At 45.3% G+C, this 23,704-nt stretch overlaps 1 protein-coding gene across 4 annotated transcripts in view; it reads left to right on the forward strand.

Moving 5' to 3' along the window:
* Positions 1 to 23,704, forward strand: part of LOC138488157 (N-acyl-aromatic-L-amino acid amidohydrolase (carboxylate-forming)-like) — a 304,572-nt gene that overhangs the window by 239,977 nt on the left and 40,891 nt on the right. For all 4 annotated transcript variants that reach the window (XM_069614944.1, XM_069614947.1, XM_069614945.1 and 1 more), the window contains exon 5: positions 4,479 to 4,586. In XM_069614944.1, coding sequence (XP_069471045.1) covers positions 4,479 to 4,586 — 108 coding nt within the window. The remainder of the gene's footprint in view (positions 1 to 4,478; positions 4,587 to 23,704) is intronic.

Raw genomic sequence — 23,704 nt, forward strand, 5'->3', positions numbered from 1 at the left:
CCTCCCAGCCTACTGAAAATGCTTGTGCTCCTATACTTGCAAACAAGGGTGAAGGTGAGAGCAGATCAATTAGGAGGGTGCATGGCCTGAGTCCTTTAGGGTATTTTGTGTATATTTGGGGCCTAGCGGTATTTTCTTACCGCCAAAAATAAAGTAATTCAGCAATAATCACCCCTTGTATTCAGATTGGGTTTGGTATTATAGTAATATAGTGGCTATGCATTATTTCAGTACACAGATACATTTAGTTGGTATGCATTTCGTTGTGGTATAGTGATGAGCATAATTTCTTTGTTTTATTTGTGGCCCCAACATACAAAACCCCTTTCTTTTGTTTAGACTGTTCTTGTGATCTCTAGAGGCCTCAGGCTTCTACATTATTCAAGAACACCACATTTTCATATGGAATGCCACTTATGGCTGTTATCACTGATTTATCTACACCAGTGAGCTATGCTTTCATAAAGTATTCACAATAACATGTGGTATAATCACTAATTTATTTACATTAGTGAAACTATTTCCAGAGGCCTCTCTTTCTGCTGACTCATATACGTCCAGCAAACTATTTAATTATGTTCCACTCAGAAACACACACAAGTATATACACAGAATGGAACCACACACACAGCTATTTATAATTGCTCATAACATTACTTTATCTGCATAGAAACCTGGCGCTTTAAACATCATTCCCTCTATGGCATAATATTTTTTTTAGACACCAAATGAAACAGAAACAAGAATACTCTTAGGCAGACTGTGTTATCACAATTTCATTTTAAAATGATACATTACCATTCGTGAGACAATCCTCTCTGAAATAAAAACATGAGAAAGACAAAATGCAAGAACACTACGAATTTCATTTCATATTTGCACAAGAGAGAGAAAAATGACATTGTTTGTTTTGCCTTCAGCTGGCAACATTAAAATGTGTCATTTGAACACTGTGAAAAGCTATCGCTACACTGCCTGTCTAAAATAGGTCTCATGCACATACCGCACCCTCACTTTCATACAAGATAATTAGCAGCGAATTGTAGCTGTTTAGCACGCGAACTCCCCGGACTGGTCGCTTTCTTTAAATGGCTCAAGGCTTTCCTTCAAGGCAGCCCAGCGAGGACATGCAGTTCTGATCTGCGGTCTCTCAAGCCGGTGCTTATTGACTGGAATCTCCAGCCTGGGAAAGTCAGGAATGGACTGGGACAATATCTCTCAATCATGAAACCCCATAGAAACAGCCAAGTCTTCCCCGGAGCTGTGCAAAATGTCCTCTGCCTTTCTTCCTCCCCGAAATGTACCAAGAGACCTCTGTTACAGCCCTTAAGGTGACGTGTCACCAATGAAATTGCACAATAATCTATCCTCCTCTTTTAACAATGGCTTGGTTTATACGGTTTAGAAACTGTATCTACTCATTTCCTGGCATGCAGATTTCGCATCCAGCTAACACAGTGAACAGAGAAAAAAAAATGAATCCAAGTGCACGTTTAAAATGACTTTCAGAGCCTGTCTTTTCCACCTCATGTTGCACTGGAGAACACATTATGATGTTATTTGATTAGAATCATGTTAGTACTGTTAATTGCCCTCTCCTGAGAACCTGGTAGAGTACATATGTGGGTGGGGGGAGGGGGAGGGAGATGCATCTGCACTAGTTAAAGCAGCACAGGAGAGAGCTGCATGTCCCTCTCCCTGTTCTGGGTATGACATTCATATTAAACGGTCAAGATGCAGTGGTGTGGTATGCAATTCCGGCTGCTCGTGATGCACCATATGATTATCCAATGTTACTCAAATAACTTGATGGTAAATTGCTTTAGTGGGTTTTGATATGAAAAACCGTAAATCTTGTAATTTATACAAAATGTTTTAAATAATCTGAGAACATGTACGCTAGTTCACACCAGTCAGGTATGCATACAATAGTATATTATTGTATTTAAGCGATTCCATTTTGGATGCAAGGCAGACTGGCCTTTGAGTCGCTTGAAGCTGGTGGATTTTAATTGCTGCCACTCGTCTCAATTGGAGTTGACTGCATTTAAAAGGTGGTATTTGTTCAATGTCAAAAAGATGCAGTGGGGGGGGTAAATACAACCAATGTATAAAAAGATGCAGTGGGGGTAAATGCAACCAATGTATGGCCAAAAAGTAGGAGTTGTCATTAATCCAAACTGCCAGTTGGTGTTCCAAAATTCTGTTTTGTAATGGATGAAAGATATTTCCTGTGTAGTCTTTGCCACGTGTTCACTCAATCACATAGATAAGTAAAATAGATATTGCAATTGGTGAATGCTTCTATCGCAAGCATATGACTGCTGTTGTTCTGGTAAGAGTTTTGTTTCTGCATAATGGGGGGACATTGCAGGTTCTGCATTTCTACAAACCCTCGTTCCCTTGGGACTTTTCTGGTAGCCATGTTTGTAAAATTGTTGGTTGCAGATAGATAGGTCAAAGCTTGTCGCCAAGAGTCACTACCTGTCGGTAAGTGATGTCTTGTCTAGATTGACAAGTTAAGGTTGTCGAGCATGTCTTATTTGAAGAATACAACAGAGTTTGTGCAAGATATCAAATATGCCATTGCTCTGATAATTGTAAGCTGTGATGAAGTGGATGGTATCCCTATTTGAGCGTTGTGGTCAATCAAGTGTACACCTGGTACTGTCTCTTGCACATGGGTAGCCTTGTGTCTTGACATTATTGATAGTGTCCTGGATTCCCCATGTACACTGGTTCCCTACAATTTCGTATTCAGGTTCCTCATCCTGAGTTGTTACCGGAGGTGGTCTAGCTATGGACTCCCGGGTTGAACAGGTTTTAACAGTGACACATGGAAAACTGGGTGCACTCGTAAGGTAGACGGTTACTTCAATTTAACCTCTACGGGATTGATCAAGGATCCGATTGGGTAGGAACGGATATATTTTGGGTGGAACCTTTTTGGACCTTTCAAATGGCTATGTTTAGTAGGCAGCCAAACATTGTCCCCTATGCGAGATGTTGGGGCATCCCTTCTCCTCTGGACTGCACATTTCTTATAGGTGGTTTTGGTGTTCTTGAGAGTAACTCTAGCCTGTTTCAGTGTCTTTTGCTGCTGCCCCAAACTCTGAATGAGGCCCAAAGTCTTTAATGAGGTTGGTTAGCAGTAAATCAGGTGTGATCTGCAAATGGTTTAGTTCCCACGGACCGATGATAAGTTGATATAGGATGGAACAAATTTGGCTCCAATGGCGACACCTTGATTAAGTTGTAACAGATAGTTGTTCAATACAAATATGTTTTCACAGAAACATTCTAAGTTTGTGACTGGTGTAGCTGGTATACCCGATTGGTGCTATACTGAGGTGTAGAGTGAGAACGCACCAAATAAAACCAACCTATAGTACTGGTACTCTGTTCCGTGCTGTAATTGTCGAATTATATTGCCTCTGCCTCCTGTGTGACCAGGCAAGGTTTTGCGATGTGTGCAAGAATGGCGTCAGTTAATACATTGATGTTTCTAGTAACTGATCTCTTACCACTGAATACTGGTCAACATGAGGAACTTTATGGCCCATTTTGGCGATTCTATTGACGAAGGAAGTTGTTATTGTGAAAGGATTACTAAAATCATTGAAGTTGCTAAATTTGCATCCACTTGTCTCATAGTGATTAAACATCACAAACATATGAGCCATCAGGAGCAATATAAAGCCTCATGAAGCTATCTACCCGTGGTACAGTAATGCATGAAATGTGAACTTTCAAAAGGCGGAGTGTGATCCGTCTGAGGTAGGCACACCTGGTTAGATTTAAACAAAACAATATATATATGTATCAGGAACAGTGATAGGTTTGGGCCGACCTAAAAAAAAGATGCCAATACAAAACTGGGAACAACAGGAGGACTTTTTCTTTCTCGTCTCCCTCCGTTTCTGTGTTTTAACAGTTTAGTGATCCTTTGCCAGGGTATCTCATAGTTCCATAAAGTTATAGGGTTTTAAAGTGCCACTTGCACTGCTTCTTTGAGCCCTGGACTGTAGTTTGAAGCTCTATGCTTCTTTATCCTGTGGAAAAACCCCTCTTAGGGGTCTCTGGGGCCCCTTAGACACACTAGTCCCGGGCAAAGGCAGCCCTCGTAGTGCAATAGCAGTGACCAAATCCCCAGAGGCTGACAGCCTGACTCTCTCCATCACTTGGTCTTGGATACTCTCGCCACCTCCATGTCGCAGAGTCCTGGTATTAGGCAAAATACCCCATCCACCTTAAACTCCTTGATGGGTTTTAATGCATGGCAGTGCATAACAATAGCAACAGCACCTTCCTAAGAAAACTGCTATTCCGAGATATTTCTCCTGCCATTTTGTGCAGATAAGTCTGGCAGAGAGGTCAAGAATCCTCATTTCCCCTTACTGTTGGTAATAGAAGATGTTTAATTAACCATCTCCATTTGCAGATTCTCAATTAACCTTTTTGATTTGTTTAATGTTTAGGTCTGGAGGTAGGTCCTCAACCGCAAGGTGTAGTGAAGGCGGACATCCTGACTCGCATGAGGACTCTAGTGAATTGCAGCCTGGACTTCATGGATCTCTTCAACCAGGGTAAGAAGGGCCTAGCCACCAAACAGCACACTAAAGTACAGGTTGCCATGCCCCGAGGATGCTGTTCATGATCTATTGAAGTCTAAATAGCCAAGGTCTATTGTGTTAAACATCTTTTTTGTAGAGGTTTACTTAAATGACTGCAGTGGGTTGTCTTCTCAAGCAATACTCAATCAAGACTTCGCTCTCTGTAAAAAGTAACTGGCTGAGGTGTGCTGTTCTTTCATGTTGCAATTCCTGTAGAGGTTTGTATGGTTTATGTGAGCTACCCTGTCACATATCACTCTTGTAAATGTCTTTCATTTTGATGCTCTGCCGTTCAAGTCATAAAGGTGTACTTGGCTGAGGTGTGCTCCTGAATCTTGCACTAGTCAGTGTTGGGATGGATGTGGCTATTCTATCGTTCATCGGTTTCTTGCTGATAAGGTATCCTTATCTATCATACATCATTTTCTCTAGAGGTGTACATGGCTTGGGTGGGCTGTTCCATTATTCCTTGTTTTTTGTGGCAGTGTACTTGTCTGAGAGTGGGCCCTTCTACCACTCATCAGTTCCTGTGAGGTGTATGCTGCTGAGATGTGCTGTTCCATTATTCCTGTTTTTTGTGTGGCAGTGTACTTGTCAGAGAAGTGCGGTTCTACCACTCATCAGTTCCTGTAGAGGTGTGTGCTGCTGATGTGTTCTGTTCAATTATTCCTTGTTTTATGTGGCAGTGTACTTGTCTGTGAGGTGTGCTTCTACCACTCATCATCAGTTCCTGTGAGGTATATGCTGCTGAGATGTGCTGTTCCATTATTCCTGTTATTTTTGTTGCAGTGTACTTGTCAGATAGGTGCAGTTCTACCACTCATCAGTTCCTGTAGAGGTGCATGAGGCTGAGCGCGCTGTTCTAAAACACAACATGAGAGTGATCTGTCATAATATTATTCTTATTGGGCTGAAAGTCCAGATGAATGAGCAAATCCATGAATTCACCTGTAAATATAAAAGGGCAGTTGGGAAAAGGATCACTTCTGTGACTTAAGACCTGAAATGAGGAGACCTGATTTTAAATGAGGGTTCAACATCTTCTGAATGCAACTATCGACCCATTTTTTTCCTTTTTTGCCATTCCACAGTTCTTGAACATGTAGTCCTCAACCACATTGCTGACTACCTGCATGTCAAGGCCATCTATCCTCATACTCCCTGAACTCTCAGCTGCCTTTGATACAGTTGATCATCCCATCCTCCTTCAGAATCTCACATTTTGACTTTTAAATGCACTGTCCTCATTTGGGTGGCTTCCTACCTCAACAATTCTGTCTTTTTCATTCCCTGAGTCTCTATGATCATATCCGTTATACTCCTCTCGGCAGGTATCGCACAAGGTTTTGTCCTTGGTCCACTCCTCTTCAACCTCGATATCTCTTCTCTCATCAAACTCATCTTCTACTGTGGCTTCTCATATCTTTTTGCAATGATACTCGCATATTTTTCTCCTTTCCCTCATTCTCACTTGAGCTCCCCTCTCACAAAACTAACCACCGATCTGCTACTCATCAGTTGATGGCGCTACATTGCCTTATAATCAACTCCTCTAAAACATAAGTCATCTTTCTCCCAAACGCCTTATGCCTCAAACCCTCATACCCTCTTCTATACTCATTTCCCCATGGGACTGGCATATTTAGGCCTGGGTCACGTACAACTTAGTGGCCCATAGACCAAAGCTCAGCCTATTCTGCGGCAGCCCCAGCCCACCACTCCAAATCGCATAAGCTGATTTGCCCAGGATCACGTCACGTATGGGAGCTGGGATTGTATTCCAAGTCCCCTAGTTTAAAATTCTATATCTTCTCTTATTAAATTAAGATGAAGTAAAACACAATACCCTTGACCCCCATATCCTCAAATTATTTTTATATATCTCCCTGAGGCTTGTGGATCTGCTTAGAATCACATGCTTTGCATATGCCGACATCTAGTGTTTGGTGCGATGACTTGTTTTTTTAAATTGAAAAGGGACGTCGACAGAGAGTGTTTGTAATACTATCCCTACTGTGACGTGTACTGTACCTATGGTCCTTCATGCGCCGAGGTCCTCATATTGTTTTTTTCAGCCATCGTGTTGGTCGCATTTTCACCGGGGTTCCACGCTATAGTTAATATTAGTTGCCGAGACATATTTATTTATTATCCATAGCATAATATTGCTTATTTATACTTATCGCTAGCTTCAACGCCCTTGATTGATGCATCCAGTGGAGCTCGACAAAGTGGAAAGCCATTCGGACATCCTCCAACTTCATCGACAGCCTACCTTCAGGCTCCGGCCTACACAGTATGGGGCGTGGGGAGATAACATTTCACATTCTCATTTAGAGAATGCCTCTATTCACATTTCCCTTTAATCCCTCTGCCTCTCTGTCTTCCGGCACATATCATGGAGAGGACTCCATTTAAATGTTGGTCCTCTTGCACCAAAAGTTACCCTGCAAGGACACACACAACATGTGTAACCACTGCCTCCCTCATGACCACCAGGCCGAAAACCCTTAAAGACTGGTGGTCGAAGTGCTGGGCAGCCTACACGGTGCAGGCTGAAGCATCATCGGAATACCCCTCTGGCACAGAGGAATCCGAGGCTGAACATGACAGCCCCAGCGCAATATGTGACGCCGGGGAGATGTTCGAACGGGAGATGGAATACTCCTGGGTGCTCGTTCACAGCTCCGGAATGCGGGCATCCCTCACTGCTATGGAGGGCTCCGCTGGTGATAAGAGCACACACACACTAAAAGCTCTGCGGGGGAGGCGTCCCACAAGCATGGAAACATAAAAACAAACATCTTACCCCCTCGGCGCACCTGCCGAAAAGTGGCAAATCAGCTGCAGAACCTAGCCCTTCAACAGGTGGCTTGGTGCATCAGAAGACCTCTGCGTCCATTGCTCATCCTTCGGCACACATCTCAGAACACAAACATGCTGACCAAGAGTAGTTCTGTGCCTAACATTCATACACAAAGACCTACCCAAGCACAGCCGCCGACTGATATTATTACACAAGAGTCAAGGTAGTCAGGAGTTATCGCTCCATTGTCCGAGACACTCCAAAGAAAGTCTAGTGTAACTCAACAAGAGGAAATCGTTTTTTCCCTTCAACATACTCCGGCGAGTGGCTCTCGGAGTAGGGATAGATTCGAAAGCACCAGGGGAAATTCCACGCCAAAAAAACGGATGAGACCAAAGATTTGTCAAACACCTGTTTAATTCAACAAAACCGATATAAAATAGGCACAGCACAACCATTAGACAAATAATTACAGCTCTCAGCGACTTCAAGCTTCACAACATCTTATAAAGGGCTATGACATCATAAGTGATGTGTCATGTTACAAATACCTATGGTTGGAAGGGGTTGGTTAAGGAAATCAACTATGTATAGTTTGTGGGGGTTATTGAAATAATTGAACAGGCACTATGTATGAACTCCACCTTGAACCACCTTCTAAGTTGCAACAGGTGAAAACATGTAATCTGTACACGAGGCTGCCGACGGTATTTCATTTTTTCTGGCACCCAGAAATGGGCCATTACCGGGTCATTACGGCCTTGCCGGACCCGGTATTGGCCCATTCCCGGGCACCGGGAAAAATTCTTCCCCATTCCCATTGAGCCCCATAGGGCTCATTAGGAATGGGGAAGCCGGATGCACCAGCACCGTGATGAACTCAGTCATGGCACGTATGGAATGTGGGTGGTGAGAACGACATCAAGGTGCTACTTGTCCCAGTAAGGTTACCATTTCAGATTCTCTAGGCCACAGGTCTGGACATTTAGCTTTCAACATTGCACTACCTAGTATATTCTGCACTGGGAAATGGATGGGAAGGATGATCTCTGTCTCTCTCTGACTCTAATGAATAGACATTGGGCATCATTACGACCCTGGCGGTAGCCGTGCCCTTATGAAGGGCATGGCTGCCGCCGGTAATGATTTTCTACCGGGTCCCAGAAAAGGACAATAACCGGGTCATGCAGACCTTGGCGGACCCGGTAATTGCCCTTTTCTGGGACCCGGTAGAAATGAATCCCCATTCCCATTTAAGCCCCATAGGGTTCAATGGGAAGGGGGAGGATGCTAACAACAGGTCCGTTAATGACGGGCCCATTGTTAGCATCCTAGACTGCTACCGGGATCCACCAAGGACGCCTGGTCTGACCAGGCATTCCTTAGCGGGTCCCGCAGCAGTCCTCGTAATGAGGCAGCCCGTAATGAACGGTGCCGGCCCCGTACCGGCACCATTCATTACGGGACTGCCAGGGTCCATAATGAGACCCATTATTCTCCTACCTTAGGTCACGTGTGTGGAGACCACATTTTGGAATACGCCACTCAGCTTGTAAGAGGATTTTGGCCCTTTTATTGCAGCCTTTTGGCCTCTAGACACTTGTTCGAGCCACTTTTCTTCTCAATATTAAGTGTGGGTTGGTGGGAATCTGACCTTCCAATATTACTTGTTTCTTCACTAATCTAAGAAGCCTGTATCTCACATCTGGGGACCATTATAATCTGTACTTTTGGGTGCTGATTCAGGCCTTTATTCTTGTGTAGCCTTGTTAGGGAAATATACCAAAATGTCGCCTCCAAAATTCCGATTGCTGAAAATTCAGACTTTTTTTTTTACCCCCCCCCTCACACCACATATATATGGGATATAATACAAGTATGGGGGAGTTGCCGATATGTATGTGGTGTAAAGGGGGTTGATGAAAGAAATAAAAGTCTGCATTTTCGGCCGTCAGACTTCTGCGGGTCGCAGTAATCACATAGACCTTGGTAAGCATATGCTCTTTATTGTCTGTTCAGTTCTGCTTGGGTTTTCCACTAACTCCGCGAGCCAGCTTACCCTGCAACCTCAAAGCTTCTCGACTGTCTTCATTCATATGTGGCTGCACCGTCCATCTTGGTTTGCATGGCCACTCATTTTAGTTGCGTTCTGCATAAGCAAGCATTACATGTATTCTTGTGCGTCTTTGCGTTTCATCAGAGAGTATATGTTTTCTAACCTAATGGATGCAAGCATATTCTTCAAGTTCACTTGGACCTATTGTTTGTGTATCTTTGTGATGGATGCATATGTGCTTCATGTCTAATGCACCTACATGTGTCAGTATTCAGCAGTGATGACATTTTGATCACAGCTCGTTCCTTTTCTCGATAGCCTGCAGGTTTAGTGCTTCTTTGACCCCTGTAGGGTAGGGTCAGTAGGGTTATCTTAGCGAATACTATCTCTCCCATCTGTGGTACAGTGGTGGGGATGAGTTAGCGATCACCTGTGATATGCACCTGCCATTTCTGCAGCATTGCGATGGGGACTGGCAGAAGAAAGGAATGATGCATTCATTTGTCTCTCTTCATAAGGGTCACCTCAAACCTGATTCCCTAGTAGTTACAACCACACGCAAAAGGGCCGGTACTCCACTAGCTACCTTCGAAGCGCCACCTGATAAAGAGAGTAAAAGAAAAAGGTATGAACTCGGGAAGAAGGGCTCAAATTCTGCAGCATACCAAATGCGTATTGCAAATAACACAACCCTTATGGCCAGCTTCAACAGAGCCCAGTGGGATCAGGTAGAAAAGCAGGTTAGTGTGGTTCCAGAGCCTTTGCGATCACAAATCCTAAAGATGTTAACTGAGGGCAAACAAGTGGCTAATGCCATTATTAAAAGCTCCCTTGACACTGAAGACACAGCAGGGACAGTGGTTGATGAGGGAACACTAATTAACACCAGACCTGGTTTAGGAACTCAGGGTACAAGTCTGAGACACAGGTCACTATCCTTAATATGCCCATAGAAGACAATGGGACTCATTACAAGTGTGGCGGTCCAGAAACAAGGGTGCCAAAGGTTGTTTCCAGACCGCCACACTACGCGTCTGCCTGTCGGGGCCCATGCGCCCGGCAGTCCTGACCCTTGCGGGCGCAGCCACCCTGGTGGGCAGATTCGTCACGGAAGCACCGTTGCTGGTGCTTCCGTCTCTCCACTCCCATAAAGTCCTATGGGACTACTGCGAGGTAGGCAGTAACACCGAATCCGGTGCCTGCCTTCCTGCACCGCCAGGACTTGTAATGTCCCGGTGGCATCGGGAAGTCAGGCACCGGATTCGGTGTTACTGCCAACCTTGCAACATGGCCCAATATCCTCTTTGGGAAGGTAGTCGATGATGCCCTTGAAACAGCTAAAAAAGAACACGAGACCCTCAAAACTGTAGGTAAAATTGCCAACAAGCCTTTTAGACAAAGAGGGACTTATAGCAACTGGCACACTTTTCATGCACAATGATAAACAAGATCAACTCAGTCCAGTTATTTTCCAGGTGCAGGAAGCAGCTCATGGTATGTCAGTCAAGGGCAAATGCAAACCTCCCAATTCTCCTTTCAGAGGCAGTTCAGACAAGGGCATAGTAGGGGTAGGAGCCAGTCCACTAGGGGTTCGGATATCCCTATAAGCAATGACTCACAGATACAGGTCCCCTCTTATGTCCACCCAGTTATGGGGTTGCATTTCTCTATTCACCCACACATGGGAGCAGATCACAACAGACAAGTGGGTGCTAACAACTGTAAGAGAAGGATATTGCATAGAGTTCCTTGAATGACCACGCAATCATCCTCCAAGACACAAGAACTTGTCTCTGAAACACCAGCAGATCTTCCAAGCAGACGTAGAATCTCCACTACTGAAAGGAGCCATAGAACCTGTCCCAGGAACCCCGAGAGAGCAGATGTCATATTATGGCAGATCTGTGCCTGGGTGAGTATTCCATGGAGTAGCTGCAGCGCTGGGGGTGATGGGTATGTTTCTCTATGTCCTATAGGTGTGTGCTTTTGGAGGAGTTCGATTGTATTGTTGGGAGAGATCTGTAGCTGTGGGACTAAAGCAGTTCTGGACAGAGGGAGATATGTAGCTGTGTAAGGTTATTTCACAATGGTGTTATCATGGGGCTGGTATGCTTATCAATAGTGGTATGCATTTGTTTGAAGCAATGTGGCAATGGGTGAAACAGTAGTGGAGCACGCAGAGTCTGAGAGCACTCGTTGAGAAGTGCAATATCTGCTACATGCACCCCCTTCGGCTTGCATATATGTATGGGTTCCACGCTGACAATGTAGAAGTATGGATTTGATGCAAGTTTTCGTCAGGCCATACCATGCTTTGCTCCAAGGACTTTCTTGGGGTTGTGTTTTTTTTAACATATTTGCCACATGTGCCGTGCTAGTTTTTCATCTCCACACATGCTGCTCACACATGAGTGTATTTATGGTGTGCGTGTATGGTTGTTTTATGATGGGTGTTTGTGTGGTTCCAGTGTGTGTGCTGTATTTTCTGGCAAACATAAATACAACGTTTTTAAAGCTGCGGTTTTATTTCTAAGTTTTCCGGGCTCCTCCAGCCCGAAAAACGTAGAAAAAAAACGCAGCTAGTGCTTATTTTTAAAAAAATAAATAAATAGCATTTACGGAGATTCAGTTGCAGCTTACCTGCGCTGGTCTCCAGGCCCCGTCCGCCTCCTACAGCACTAATGAAGGGAAAGCCACCCAGCGGTAGCCTTTGTTTACTACAGCTGGCTGGCTTTTCTTTTCCTTGGTGCCGCAAAAGCAAAAGCCAGCACTGGAGGGCCTCCATTTCACAAAATGGATGCGTCCATGTTCTTGCTTTTGCGAATTTTGAGCTTGAATAGCTCAAAATTTTACATAGGAAGTTTTAAAACGGAGAATGCTAGTATTTTTTTTTTTATGTTGCCTATCTATTTTTTAAATAAAATTTTTTACTAGACCATCCCTTTAAGCCTGAGAGAAGAGAAAAGAGCGAGCTGAGAGGACAACTGCAGAAGGGAGACCCTTAAGCCTGATTCTGGGAATTGAAGAGAAATTCGGCTACTAACCACAGCAAGTGGTGGAGACCCAAAACCACCTGCTAGCCCAGAACTGTTGTCTAGGGACAGTAAGTGCAATAAAGGGGAGTTCCCCAACCCTTGTACTTGAAGACCTTGGGAGTGAACTGTGAAGGACAAAGCCATTTCTAATATGAAAGGCTTTTGTGTTAATAAAATCCCTTTTACCTATTTGGTTTCAGCCATTTGTGACCTCAGCTGCACTGAGCTTTACTTATTTTGCTGGTGAAAATCCCACATTTACGTTTTTGCAGGATTGTTTTATAGCAATTATACCCGAGTCATATTTGAAAATAAATTAATACTTTTGCTTTTTGTAAATGATGTATTATGCCAGTTAGGCTGAAGAAATTCAACATTTTACTCCTCTAGTTATGGTTAGTGCTTCATGGGTGTGTTATGGTATGTATGTTTTGTGTTCTGGTATATGCATTCTTCTATATATTTGTTGTGTGGTTTAGTATGGTCATGGTTTATTGTAGTATGTGTGTTGTGTTTTATGCATTGTATATACATTGTGTGGCTATTGTGTCCTGGTATGTATATTGTGGTGTACATTGCGTGGTATGCATTATTTCTTTTGATGTGTGTGTTTCATTCATGTTGCAGTGTATGTATTGTGTGGTATGTGGATTGGGTGATGTGATATGCCATTGTGTAGTATGTGTGCATAGTTTCTTTTTGTATGTGTTTTGTGTGCATTGTGTGGTTTTTGCTTATATGGTATGTGTGTTGAGTGGTATTTGTGTTGTATGGTACATGTGTTTGTGTACTGCAATACATGCCTTGTGTTGTATACGTTGTGTGTTTACAAATGTGTGTTTCTTGGTGTTTTGCTGTGTGCAGCATGTTGTGATGTGTTTGTGTATGTGTTTTGTGCAAATACTGTTCACCCCACGCAAAGACAATGAACTACAAACTTTTCCCTATTGGCCCTCGGAAATGGATACGAGACCGGAAACATCAACAGTAATAACACATCTGGAAATACTCATGGACAGTTGATTTACACTGGAACCACAAGTCGACTCAATAATATGAAAATGCTTCTACCACTTATGATCAATCCGATGTATCCTTCCATACCTAGACTGATGATGAGGGACTTTTTGGTTGACACCTTTTGCTGGTAATACCTCGCGACCCGTTATATGTTTGATAGTTAGAAATTGAGAGATCTTAGTTATAGTAGCTGCATAATTAGCTCATTGGTCGCATCCATGTAAGCATCTACAGAGACAGAGACCCTCAACTCCTTTGTTCAGAATGTCAATGATGAGGTGAGCTTACGCTTGTTGATGCGCCGCAGGATTCTCACAAAAAGAAAAAGAAGTCTTAAGAAGTATTTCAAATTGCTTTAATTAAGCATGGCCTTTAGTGGATGACACATGTTTCTGCAAACATAACTTGGCTTTCTCAAATCAAGGCCTTGCTCACTTTCGTGAATATAAGCATAATGCAGGGTAGTAGTAAGTCATGGGCTAAATCCCACCTCATGCGGATGTGTCCTCCACTTTGTTAAGTTTTCCCTTCAATACCTAAGCTTTGCACACCGAACCCTGGCCATCGTTTCATTGATACTGGAAAGATTATGCTATGCAAACAGCTTATACCTTGGAAGGCCCCACTACCTCACCAAGAAATTACAACACATACACAACACAGCAGCAAGACTTATACTAAGAATAAACCAGAGGGAACATATCACCCTGGCATTGAGAAGCCTTCACTGATTAGGTTACCTGCAAAGAAAATAATCCACTTCAAACCATCATTCACAGAGCACTGCATGGACAGGGAGAAGAATTCCTGCAATCACAACTCACCTCTTTCAACCCAAGAAACCCATTGAGATCAAGCAGAAACATACTTAAAGAATCAAGGGTGAAAAATAAGTACAGAGGAACGGCCTTTTCTATCCTCATAGTAAAACTATGAAACTCAATCCTGCCGGGTCTCAGCGGCCTTGTATGTGCGCAGTGCGACGCGCGCTGGAGGAAGACACAGCCACACAGTATAGTGGTCAAACTGAAACTGCATTATTGCCGTGCTACCAGTGGCCACTTTAGGTCCGGTCACATGACCTTGTGGGCGCGTAGCACACAGGATGCTACATCTCCCCCCAAAATAACATTGTCCTACTCCATCTATTCAATCTATCGTTTGGGCCGCTGCATGGTGCGGCAGGGCTTGCCGTCGGGTCGGGAAAGTGTCAACTCATGGGCTGGCCTCTCTTCGGTGTTGAGCCCCACTCCTCTGCCTCTGACTCCTCTTCATCCCCGTGTATCCCGACTCCTCTCTGGTTCGGGTTTCCCCTTTGCTCTGTTCCTCCTCTGTCTGGGGAAGACCACCATGAGATTTCTTAAAGAATGAGCTGTTTCTTTTCACCTGTCTGTCTTTTTCTCTCCGCAGTGATCATGGATCCATTCATGCTGACGATGGTGAGGGGTTGCGGGTCAAACGGTGGGGTGTCCCTGTGTTAGTATGTATGAGAACCTGGTCTCCCACCTTCAGATTTCCTTCTCGTGCTTGGAGTCTGCAGTCAGCGTAGTCTTTCATCTTTTCTTTTGCCCTGTCGTCCCTTTCCTGTGTCTCCCTACTCCTGTGGGTTAAACCCTGTGGGATAGGTTTCGTAGGGCACCCTGTACCCTGGAGCATATGGGGCGACCAAACTAGTTCTGCCGGGCACATCCAGGTAGAGTCTTGAGGCGTGTTCCGGTAGTCCTGAAGGAGATGGAATAGGGACTGTTCTATAGGCTTGTGTGTGATGTTGGCAATCCTGATGGCTCTCTTAACATTTTCCATAAACTGCTCCACTGATCCGTTTGCCTGGGGCCACAGTGGGATGACCTTCCTGTGGTGGAATCCAATGTAGATGGCAAAGTTCCGTAAGTCGTTGCTGGTAAACGGAGGGCTGCTGTCAGTTTTCACCACTTTCGGAACACCGTAGGCAGAGAATATCCAGACCAGGGTGGGGATCTCTGGGTACCTCGAATGTCTGTCGGGAGCCACCAGTACATATTCACCTGACCTTAGCGGGCCGAAGAAGTCGATTGCAACCTCCTCCCATATGCCACCTGGGAGCAGTGTCATGTGAAGCGGTCCTGGGAATGATGGTGGTTGCTAGCTGAGGCAGATGTGGCAGGCTTTTAAAGTGCTCTCAATTCTTTTGTCCATGCTAGGGAACCACACTTTCCTCCAAAGCATTCACTTTGTTGACACTTTGCCCCTGTGGCTTTCGTGCGCAATCTCTATTGCTCTCTGGTGTAGGGAGGACGTCAGTACTCAGCGATCCCCTTTGAGTATTAGGGACGAGGGCGATAAAGAGAGCTCATCCTTGGATCATGTTAGTGTTTTGAAAAGTTGTGCATCTATTGCATGGTTGTTCACTATCAAGGCTTCCACTGATTTTCAATGGCTATTCCGAATGCAGGTAGTCGTGAGGGCCAGGGTTGAGTCATCCTCAGTGTACTTCATTGGTTCAGCTAAGGGCATAGCTTGTCGTATGGCGTGATGGATGACGTAGTTGACGTATCCATCGGCACAGTTCTTTGAGGTTTGGGATCCAAGCGGTGGGTGGTGGGACAGAAAGTCCTCTGGGTTTTCTTCCTTGCCGGGTTTGTGTATGATGCCAAAACAGTATTCATGTATGCAGTCTCCCCATCATGCGATCCAGAGGGCATCTGTGCGGTAGGATTCCCATAAATGGTGTCCACGGCCAGTCGGTCCGTGATGATATTGAACGATTTTCCATATAGGAGGAAGTGTTCACATGCCCAGACAACTGCATGTGCTTCCTTTTCCGCTTGTGAGCACTGCTGTTCCACCTCAGTGAGGCTTTTGCTGGCATACGACACAATCTTCCTTTTTGCGTGTTCACTGCCGGAGTGTTGAGCCAAGATGGCGCCCAATCCTATGGGACTGGCATCGACTGTTACTTCTGTGCGCAGGTTGGGGTCGAGGTACGACATGCAGATGGCTGTGGCAATGTCTCTCTGGATTTTGTCAAACGCCTTTTGTTGGACCTCCTCCCATATGAAAGTGTGGTCTTTCTTAGTTAGGGTCCGCAGTGGGGTGCTGGTGAAAGCGAAAAAGGGTAAGTATTGTGTGCAGTAGTTCGCCAGCCCTAGGAAGGATCCCACTTGTGCAGTGTTTGTCGGGCAGGGTGCTTCCGTCAATGACCGGATTTTGTCGGGTCAGGTTGTATCTCTTCCTCGGAAAAGATGTGTCCAAAGAATTTAAGTGTGGTCCCGTTGAAGGCGCATTTTTTTTTTTTTCACAGTCAGATCTGCATTGCTGAGGGCTGAGTATACTCTCATGAGCGTCACGTCATGGACTTCTTCCGAATGGCGAAGACAAGGATGTCGTTGCTGTATTTGAGACAGTATGGGATGCGACAGATCACTTTGGATTTCCTCCTGGAATATTTCTGCGGCCAAGGATATTCCGAAGTTCAGACGTTTATAGCGAAAAAGGCCCAAGTGTTTTGCAAAGATTGTGATGTAGCGGGACTCTTCCCCTAGTTCCACTTGATGGTATGCCTTGTTTAGATCTAAGAGAGAGAAGATCTTGGCTCCATAAGTGCATCATATCTGTGATGTGTGGCCACTGGTGGTGTTCTCTTAGTATCGCTCTGTTCGGCACGCGCATGTCCACACACAGTCTGATGTGTCCTTCCTGTCCCTTTTCTGATACTGGGACCACTGGGGACGACACATGGGGTTGGGCCAGAGGCCGGGTCTATAATGTCTTCTTCGATGAGGGCGAGTAGTTCCTTCTCTACCTGATGCTGAATGTTGAAGGGAATTCCTCGGTAGTGTTGCACTATGGGCTTTATCGATTTATCGATGTGCAGCTGGATTTTGTACCCCTTCAGTCTCCCTATGCCTTTGAAGAGGTTCGGGAAATGTGCTTCTACCTTGGCAGTGGGAGTGATGTATTTGTTTGCAATCACTTGGTACAGCATGTGGATGAGTCCCATCTGTATTGCAGACTTAAAACTTAGAATGTATCCGCGGAAGGCTTCCATGGCGAGGACATGAATGAGCACACAGTATTGTTTGTCTTTGTGTCGACAGGTGGTCATGAAGGCTCCCAGGCATGGGAGTGGCTGTTTCACTCCATAAGCGTAGATGTTCACATGGGCTCCCTTCAGTTCCGGTGCTCGTGTGAGCTTGCGATATTTGCATTCGGGCATTCTGCCTTCTCCCTTTCTGACGGGACCGTTTCGATCTGATGTGTCGTCTCTCCTTGTTGTGTCTCCTCTCTGCGTATCTTGTCCTTTGCTTGCGGGACGGTCGGGGGGGATGTCCTGTGCCGGTGTGCCCTTTGTTTCATCGGGCTAGGCCTGGAAGCTTTGGGGTTGCGGCACATCATTCTGAAGTGATCTTCTCCTCCATAGGCAGAACATATTTTGCCAATGACCGGTCAGGATCCGTCATGTGGGAGGTTGTAGCTGCATTTGAAGCATTGTTGTTTTTCCATCTTGATATCCTGCTCCAGGGTTGACAGTGTCGTGTTCTTGTTCACTGTCTCCTCTTTTATTTTAACTGCTGAGGAAATGCAGATTTTGCCCAGAGGGTAAATCTGGAGGTCAAACACAGATGTTGTTCTTGCTAGATTGAGGAGTTCTGCTACAGTGTGTGGTGTCTGCAACAGCTTTTTCTTCTGGGTCATTGATTTGCATCCTGCGATGACTTGTGACTTGATGGCTTCCTCATTCCTGTAGATGTGAAATTTGTAGTGCTTCACTTTGGATTGGAGGTGTGTCACGAACTTGGCCATACTCTCTCCTGGGAGTTGTATCGTGGTGTGGAACACATGCCTCTCGTAGTCTACATTTTCGTGTACATCAAAGTGTTTATTCAATATAAGTTTAAGGTCCGGCTATGAGTATTTGACATCTTCTGGCAGTTCAAAGATTATGTCCCTCACTTCTGGGCCAGCTGTGATGGTGAGTAGGCTGATAATACGATTGTCCTCTTGCGGGCCAAGGGCACAGAAGTATGCGTCAACCTCTTTCATCCATCTGATCCATCGTGGTCCCAGGCTGGTGGTGTCAGTCGTGTCAAAAGGAAGTAGCAGGGGTATGGCATCCCTCCCTTGTGGTGCTGTTGCAGCAGCATCCTGGGCCTCTGCAGGGACACTCATGCTTCTACCAGTGGTGGAGGATCAGTCCCTTCGGGCGACTCTCTTTGGGGTCTATGGCGCTCCTCACGTGGAGCTGTGTGTAGCTGTGACTTTATGCACGCGTGTTGGGGGGCTGCGGTGTGCTGGTATGGAGCCCTGTGTGCCTCATGTTTCTTTCCTTACAGGTGCTGTGGCGGTGTGGGAAAACTAGATTTGCTACCTCTAGCCTCAGTTTGGGGCAGGTAGCAGATGTGGAGGTCAGGGGCAGGCTCAGCAGGAGCACCCGCTCTCATGTGATGGAGGCGTCGCAGAAACTAGGGTTCCTATCTCTAGTTCTGTGTCTCGAGACAGGCGGCAGCGTGTGGGTCCAGGGCTGGATCTGCATGAGCATCCTTTTCTCCCGGCGCATGTGTACTGGCTGACTGGCGTAGGCTCTGCCCCCTGACCTTCCCTCGCGGGGAGAATAGCTCCAGCTGGTCGCACCTTTCTCAGCGACATGCTGGAGTGGAGCACAGTGCGGTGGCAGTGACGGTTAATCACCTTGTCGCCATCTCGGGTCTCAGCAACCTGGTATGCCTGCAGTGCGACGTGCGCTGGAAGGAGACACAGCCACACAGTATAGTGGTGGAACTGAAACAGCTCTAATGCTGCGCTCGCCGCGGTCACGTTAGCTACTGTCACATGACCTTGTGGGCGCGTAGCGCGAAGGATACTACAATTCCCAAAAGAAATCGGGAAAACAGAAGATCTAACTTTTTGGAAACTGTTAAAAACCTGGCTTTCTAATACAGCAGGCTACAGATTGATCCAAAACGCTAAAGATAGGAAACAAACTACAACAATTCCACCATTCTATGAGCGAATGACACACCAAAATTGACATACCACGCAAAAATCGAATAACACCAAACAGGACTACATCTCCCAAGCCTAGCCCTTTCCCCTTCAGAACTACCACTGCCGGCACCGCTAAAGAATGCAAGATTTTTATGTCAGACAAAAACACAATCAAAACCAAATTTACAAGACAATTTACAATACACTAGCATAACGGAATTCAATAGATCTATCCATAGAATCCAACCAACAAGCTCAGCTTGGAAAGACCTGACTCAACAAACGCTCACCTACTCGTCAACTCAATATCTTGCTAGAACAAAATACCTCAGCCCACCACAGCACACTCAAAATGCTATGCGTATCAAACTGCTAAAGCACACCCAGAACACATAGAGCCTCATCAGGGGTTAGCCGGAGAAGCAAAATTGCAGGGTAACACTATTAATGCTGCATTGCTGCTCTGCGCAAACCCGAGTTTGGGCTTTGAGCTGGAGGTAAATCTCCATATTTCTGCCCATTTTCGGCACTATTACCGCTGGCGGTAATGGCACCACGAAAAACCCCATAGAGTCCTATGGAATCATAACCAACGGGGACTAACAGCGCCACCGCAACTCGGGATCTGGCGCAAATTGCGCCGGACCAAGTTGTAGTAATGCTAATTTTATTGGGCGGTATCCGAGTACAATTACCTCTGGGATACCGCCCAACTCATGATGAGGTCCATAGATTCCCTTACTGCACATCTGAATATCTAGACCTCCAGGGAAAGAACTGAAACCACACTGAGAACTCGCTCGCCCAGATGACAGTACCTCCTGGCGCTACCGACACTAACAGTTGAATGCAATGCCTAGTTGCCTCTGGCTAACCCCCTAACCTCTCCCTCCCTCCCTCCCTCCCTCTCCACTCTTTCAGATCCACGAGAGTGTCTGGAGTCAGTTGAGGTTTATGCTGAATTTAATCTCAATAGCCTTCCTTGTTGGGTACTGAAAATAATGGCAATGATAATTGGTCAAAGCAATTAGTGTTTTAGAAATGAACAATTTCGATGAAGTAAACTTGATTATACTAGTGTACTTGCTATAAGTCAACAGGAACATGGCATAGGCATTTTAGGTAATGATCTGTAATTTCCTCTACTATCGTTTTCTATTTTCCTATTTTCCTGTCTTTCACAGGCTTTCTTTTCATCTCAAATAAGCTATTATCGCTTCATGTTGCTCATAGAGAAGGATCAGCAATCTGCAAAATAAATAAAGCGTTTATGCCAGTGCAATAATGCCAGCTTTCGTAATTTATCTAAATTTGTTGGTACACAAACAGAACACATTTTTGTTTCAAGCCAATTCGATTAATTTCCGAGAGATGTACATTCAGTACTGACTGACTCTGACTTCCTCACAGATTCACAAAATGGAGACCTTAAACAGATGAGTTCCAAATGTCAAAGGCTTCAATAATGTTCCATCGGCTAGAAGCTGACTCCTCCCGCCCCTCCCCCCAACCTTACTCAATTTGTTTTCACTATGTCTCCCATTCATCACAGTGGGATCGAAGTTGCCTGTAGACCGGGGTTTGAATCCGATAAAGCTAGGACATATATTTTGCCATCATATTTATTTATTTATTTATTGTGCATTTGTTAGGCGCTTATACAGTAAGTCAATTCTGTTTCAAAGCGCCCACAGGGCAACAGGGAGGGAATTTAGGATAGAAACAATAAATACAGTGGAGGATAAAGACGAACCTACTATGACTTGTGAGTATTCGGAACGTGCAAGTGCAGGTAGAAGAGGGGAAGTGGGAGTGGCGGTAGGTGCTGGAGTGAATGTGCTCGTGGGTGAGCAGCAGAAGTAAGTGCATAGTATAGTAAGTGCTGTTCACCATGGAGCCGCATTAGGTAGGTGAGTGCAAGCCTACAGGATGTAGGCAGGTGGGTGCCGACACAAGTGCTGTGAGTAGGCAGAGGCTCAGGTGACTGGGTGAGGAAGTCCAGGACCCCGAAGGACACAAAAGGGCCCTGGTCACCAATCACAGCGACTGTGAGATTAGCAGAGTAGGGAAGAGGGGAAATCGGAGGTGAAGAGGAAAGTCTTGACAAGTTTCCAGAATTTAAGGAGGTCCTGCTCAAGATGGAGAGGAAGGGGGTGGCTGTTCCATAAGAGTGAGCCAGCTGAAGAAAGAGATCGGCCTCCGGCCCTCTGTTTAGCGAAACGCTTTAAACACAGAGTTAGTGCCAGAAGAGCGTAGGGGTCTAGAGGGAGAGTATTTAGTGAGAGAAAGTTGCAGATAGCGTGGTCCCCGGCCCCAGACAGCCTTATGTATGATGCAGAGGTATTTGAATTTAATCTGTGCAGCAACCGGGAGCCAGTGACAGGTTTTTAGGGCAGGAGAGATGCAGTCCCTGGGCTTGAGACCAAGGATAAGTCTTGCTGTCCCATTCTGGATTAGCTGGAGGGGTCATAGAGTGGAAGAGGGTAGATTGAGGAGAAGGCTATTGCAGTAGACCAGCCTAGAGTGAACCGGGGCTGGGGTAACATTGAGTTTGTGGGGGAAAGTGAGAAAAAGGGAGAATTCCTTTGAGAAGGAAGAGTTGAAAGTGGGACTTCCTGGCAAAGTCCTGAGTGTGAGGGAGGAAGGAGAGAGAGGAGTTGAAGAGGACTCCAAGGTTTCTGGCTTCAGATGTAGGTGAAGGGGGGAGCCCGTAGAGGATGGCCAGAGTGAGGGGAATAAGGAGGGGCCAGGGGTCCCAATAGGAAGGATCTCAGTCTTGCTGGCATTGAGGCAGAAATCGTTGGATGTGCACCAGGACTGGATGGCATATAAGCAGTTTGGGATGATGGAAGATGCAAGAGGAAGTTTGAAAAAGAGTTGTGTGTCATCTGCATAATGTTGGAATTTTGGAGAGAAGGAGGAAATGAGGAGTGTCAGCTGCGCAAGTTAAGAGTTAAAGAGCCAGGGAGAAAGGTTTGAGCCCTGGGGGACACCACAGATGGAGAAGGAGGTAGGTGAGGAGAAGGTGCCCAGAATGACCTGGGACGAATGGTCATTTAGGAAGGAGGTCAACCAGTCCAGCGCCCGCTCCAAGATACCAAGGGTATCATTGAGCCATTTTAAGAGGATGGAGTGGTTGACTGTGTCAAAGGCAGAGGAGTTCCCTGGTTCTTTAAGTAAGTCAACACAGATATATATATCAAAGTGAACCAAGATGACTGGATATTCTAACTCAATTAATTTTAATACAAATGTTATTTATCAGTACAAAAATATATAAATGTGTATATCGTTACCAATCTCCAATACATACAAATATCATAAAATCAAATACAAATACACATTTCAGCTCACACTGCAAGTTTCTCTGTCATTTGATCACACACATACTTCCACATCAGCAAAAGCTATCTATTTTTCTGTGTAACCGAAACCTTTATGTTACACTATATCTCATACAGGTACTTTTACAACATTTTTGGACCACACAAGCTTTTTGAAAATTATAAAACAAACTGTAAATGACACTCTCAACAAGGACAGGGTCAGAGCGAAGTGAGAAGTGGAATAATTAATTGTAAAGATTTGTGTAGGACCAGATTGTGATTACACATTGTTGAATTGGCCATCATGGTTTTACGTATAGAAGTATGAATGAAGGATTGAGAGTTTTTGGATGCCTGAGTTGTGAAAGATTAGAGTATTCTTTTCTAATGTTTTAATGTTTATATATAGACATATGTGTATTGTGTGGATCCACTGGTCCACCATTTTGTTGTGTTTTCGGAGGTGCGGTCAGAGGGACAAGGGCACGCAGCTGAGCGGAGAGGAGACAGTGGTCTGACTAAGAGAGTGGTGTGACCAGAGGGGGGGGGAGAGAGGTCAGGGTGTATGAAGGCGTCCAGCTGAGTGGATTGGACCAGAGGGGAGAATGGAGAGGGATAGAGAAGTGCAGAGGTCAAGGAAGAGAGTGGATGCTGTGACAGGGGAGTCCAACTGGATGTTGAAATCACCCAAGAGTAGGAGTTTGGAGGTAGTTGAGAGGAGAGCGGATCAGAAATCAGCCCATTCAGAGAGGAACAGGGTGGTAGTGCTATGGGGCCTGTAGATAGTGGCAATGGTCAGAGAGGAGGAGGGAGAGATGACCAACTTGCAGACCAGGCTCTCAAAGGAAGAGTGAGGCTGGGTGTGCATGATGGAAGAAGGAACC

This window comes from Ambystoma mexicanum, chromosome 9 (assembly GCF_040938575.1).
Source record: "Ambystoma mexicanum isolate Mex_15411 chromosome 9, UKY_AmexF1_1, whole genome shotgun sequence".
Taxonomy (NCBI): domain Eukaryota; kingdom Metazoa; phylum Chordata; class Amphibia; order Caudata; family Ambystomatidae; genus Ambystoma; species Ambystoma mexicanum.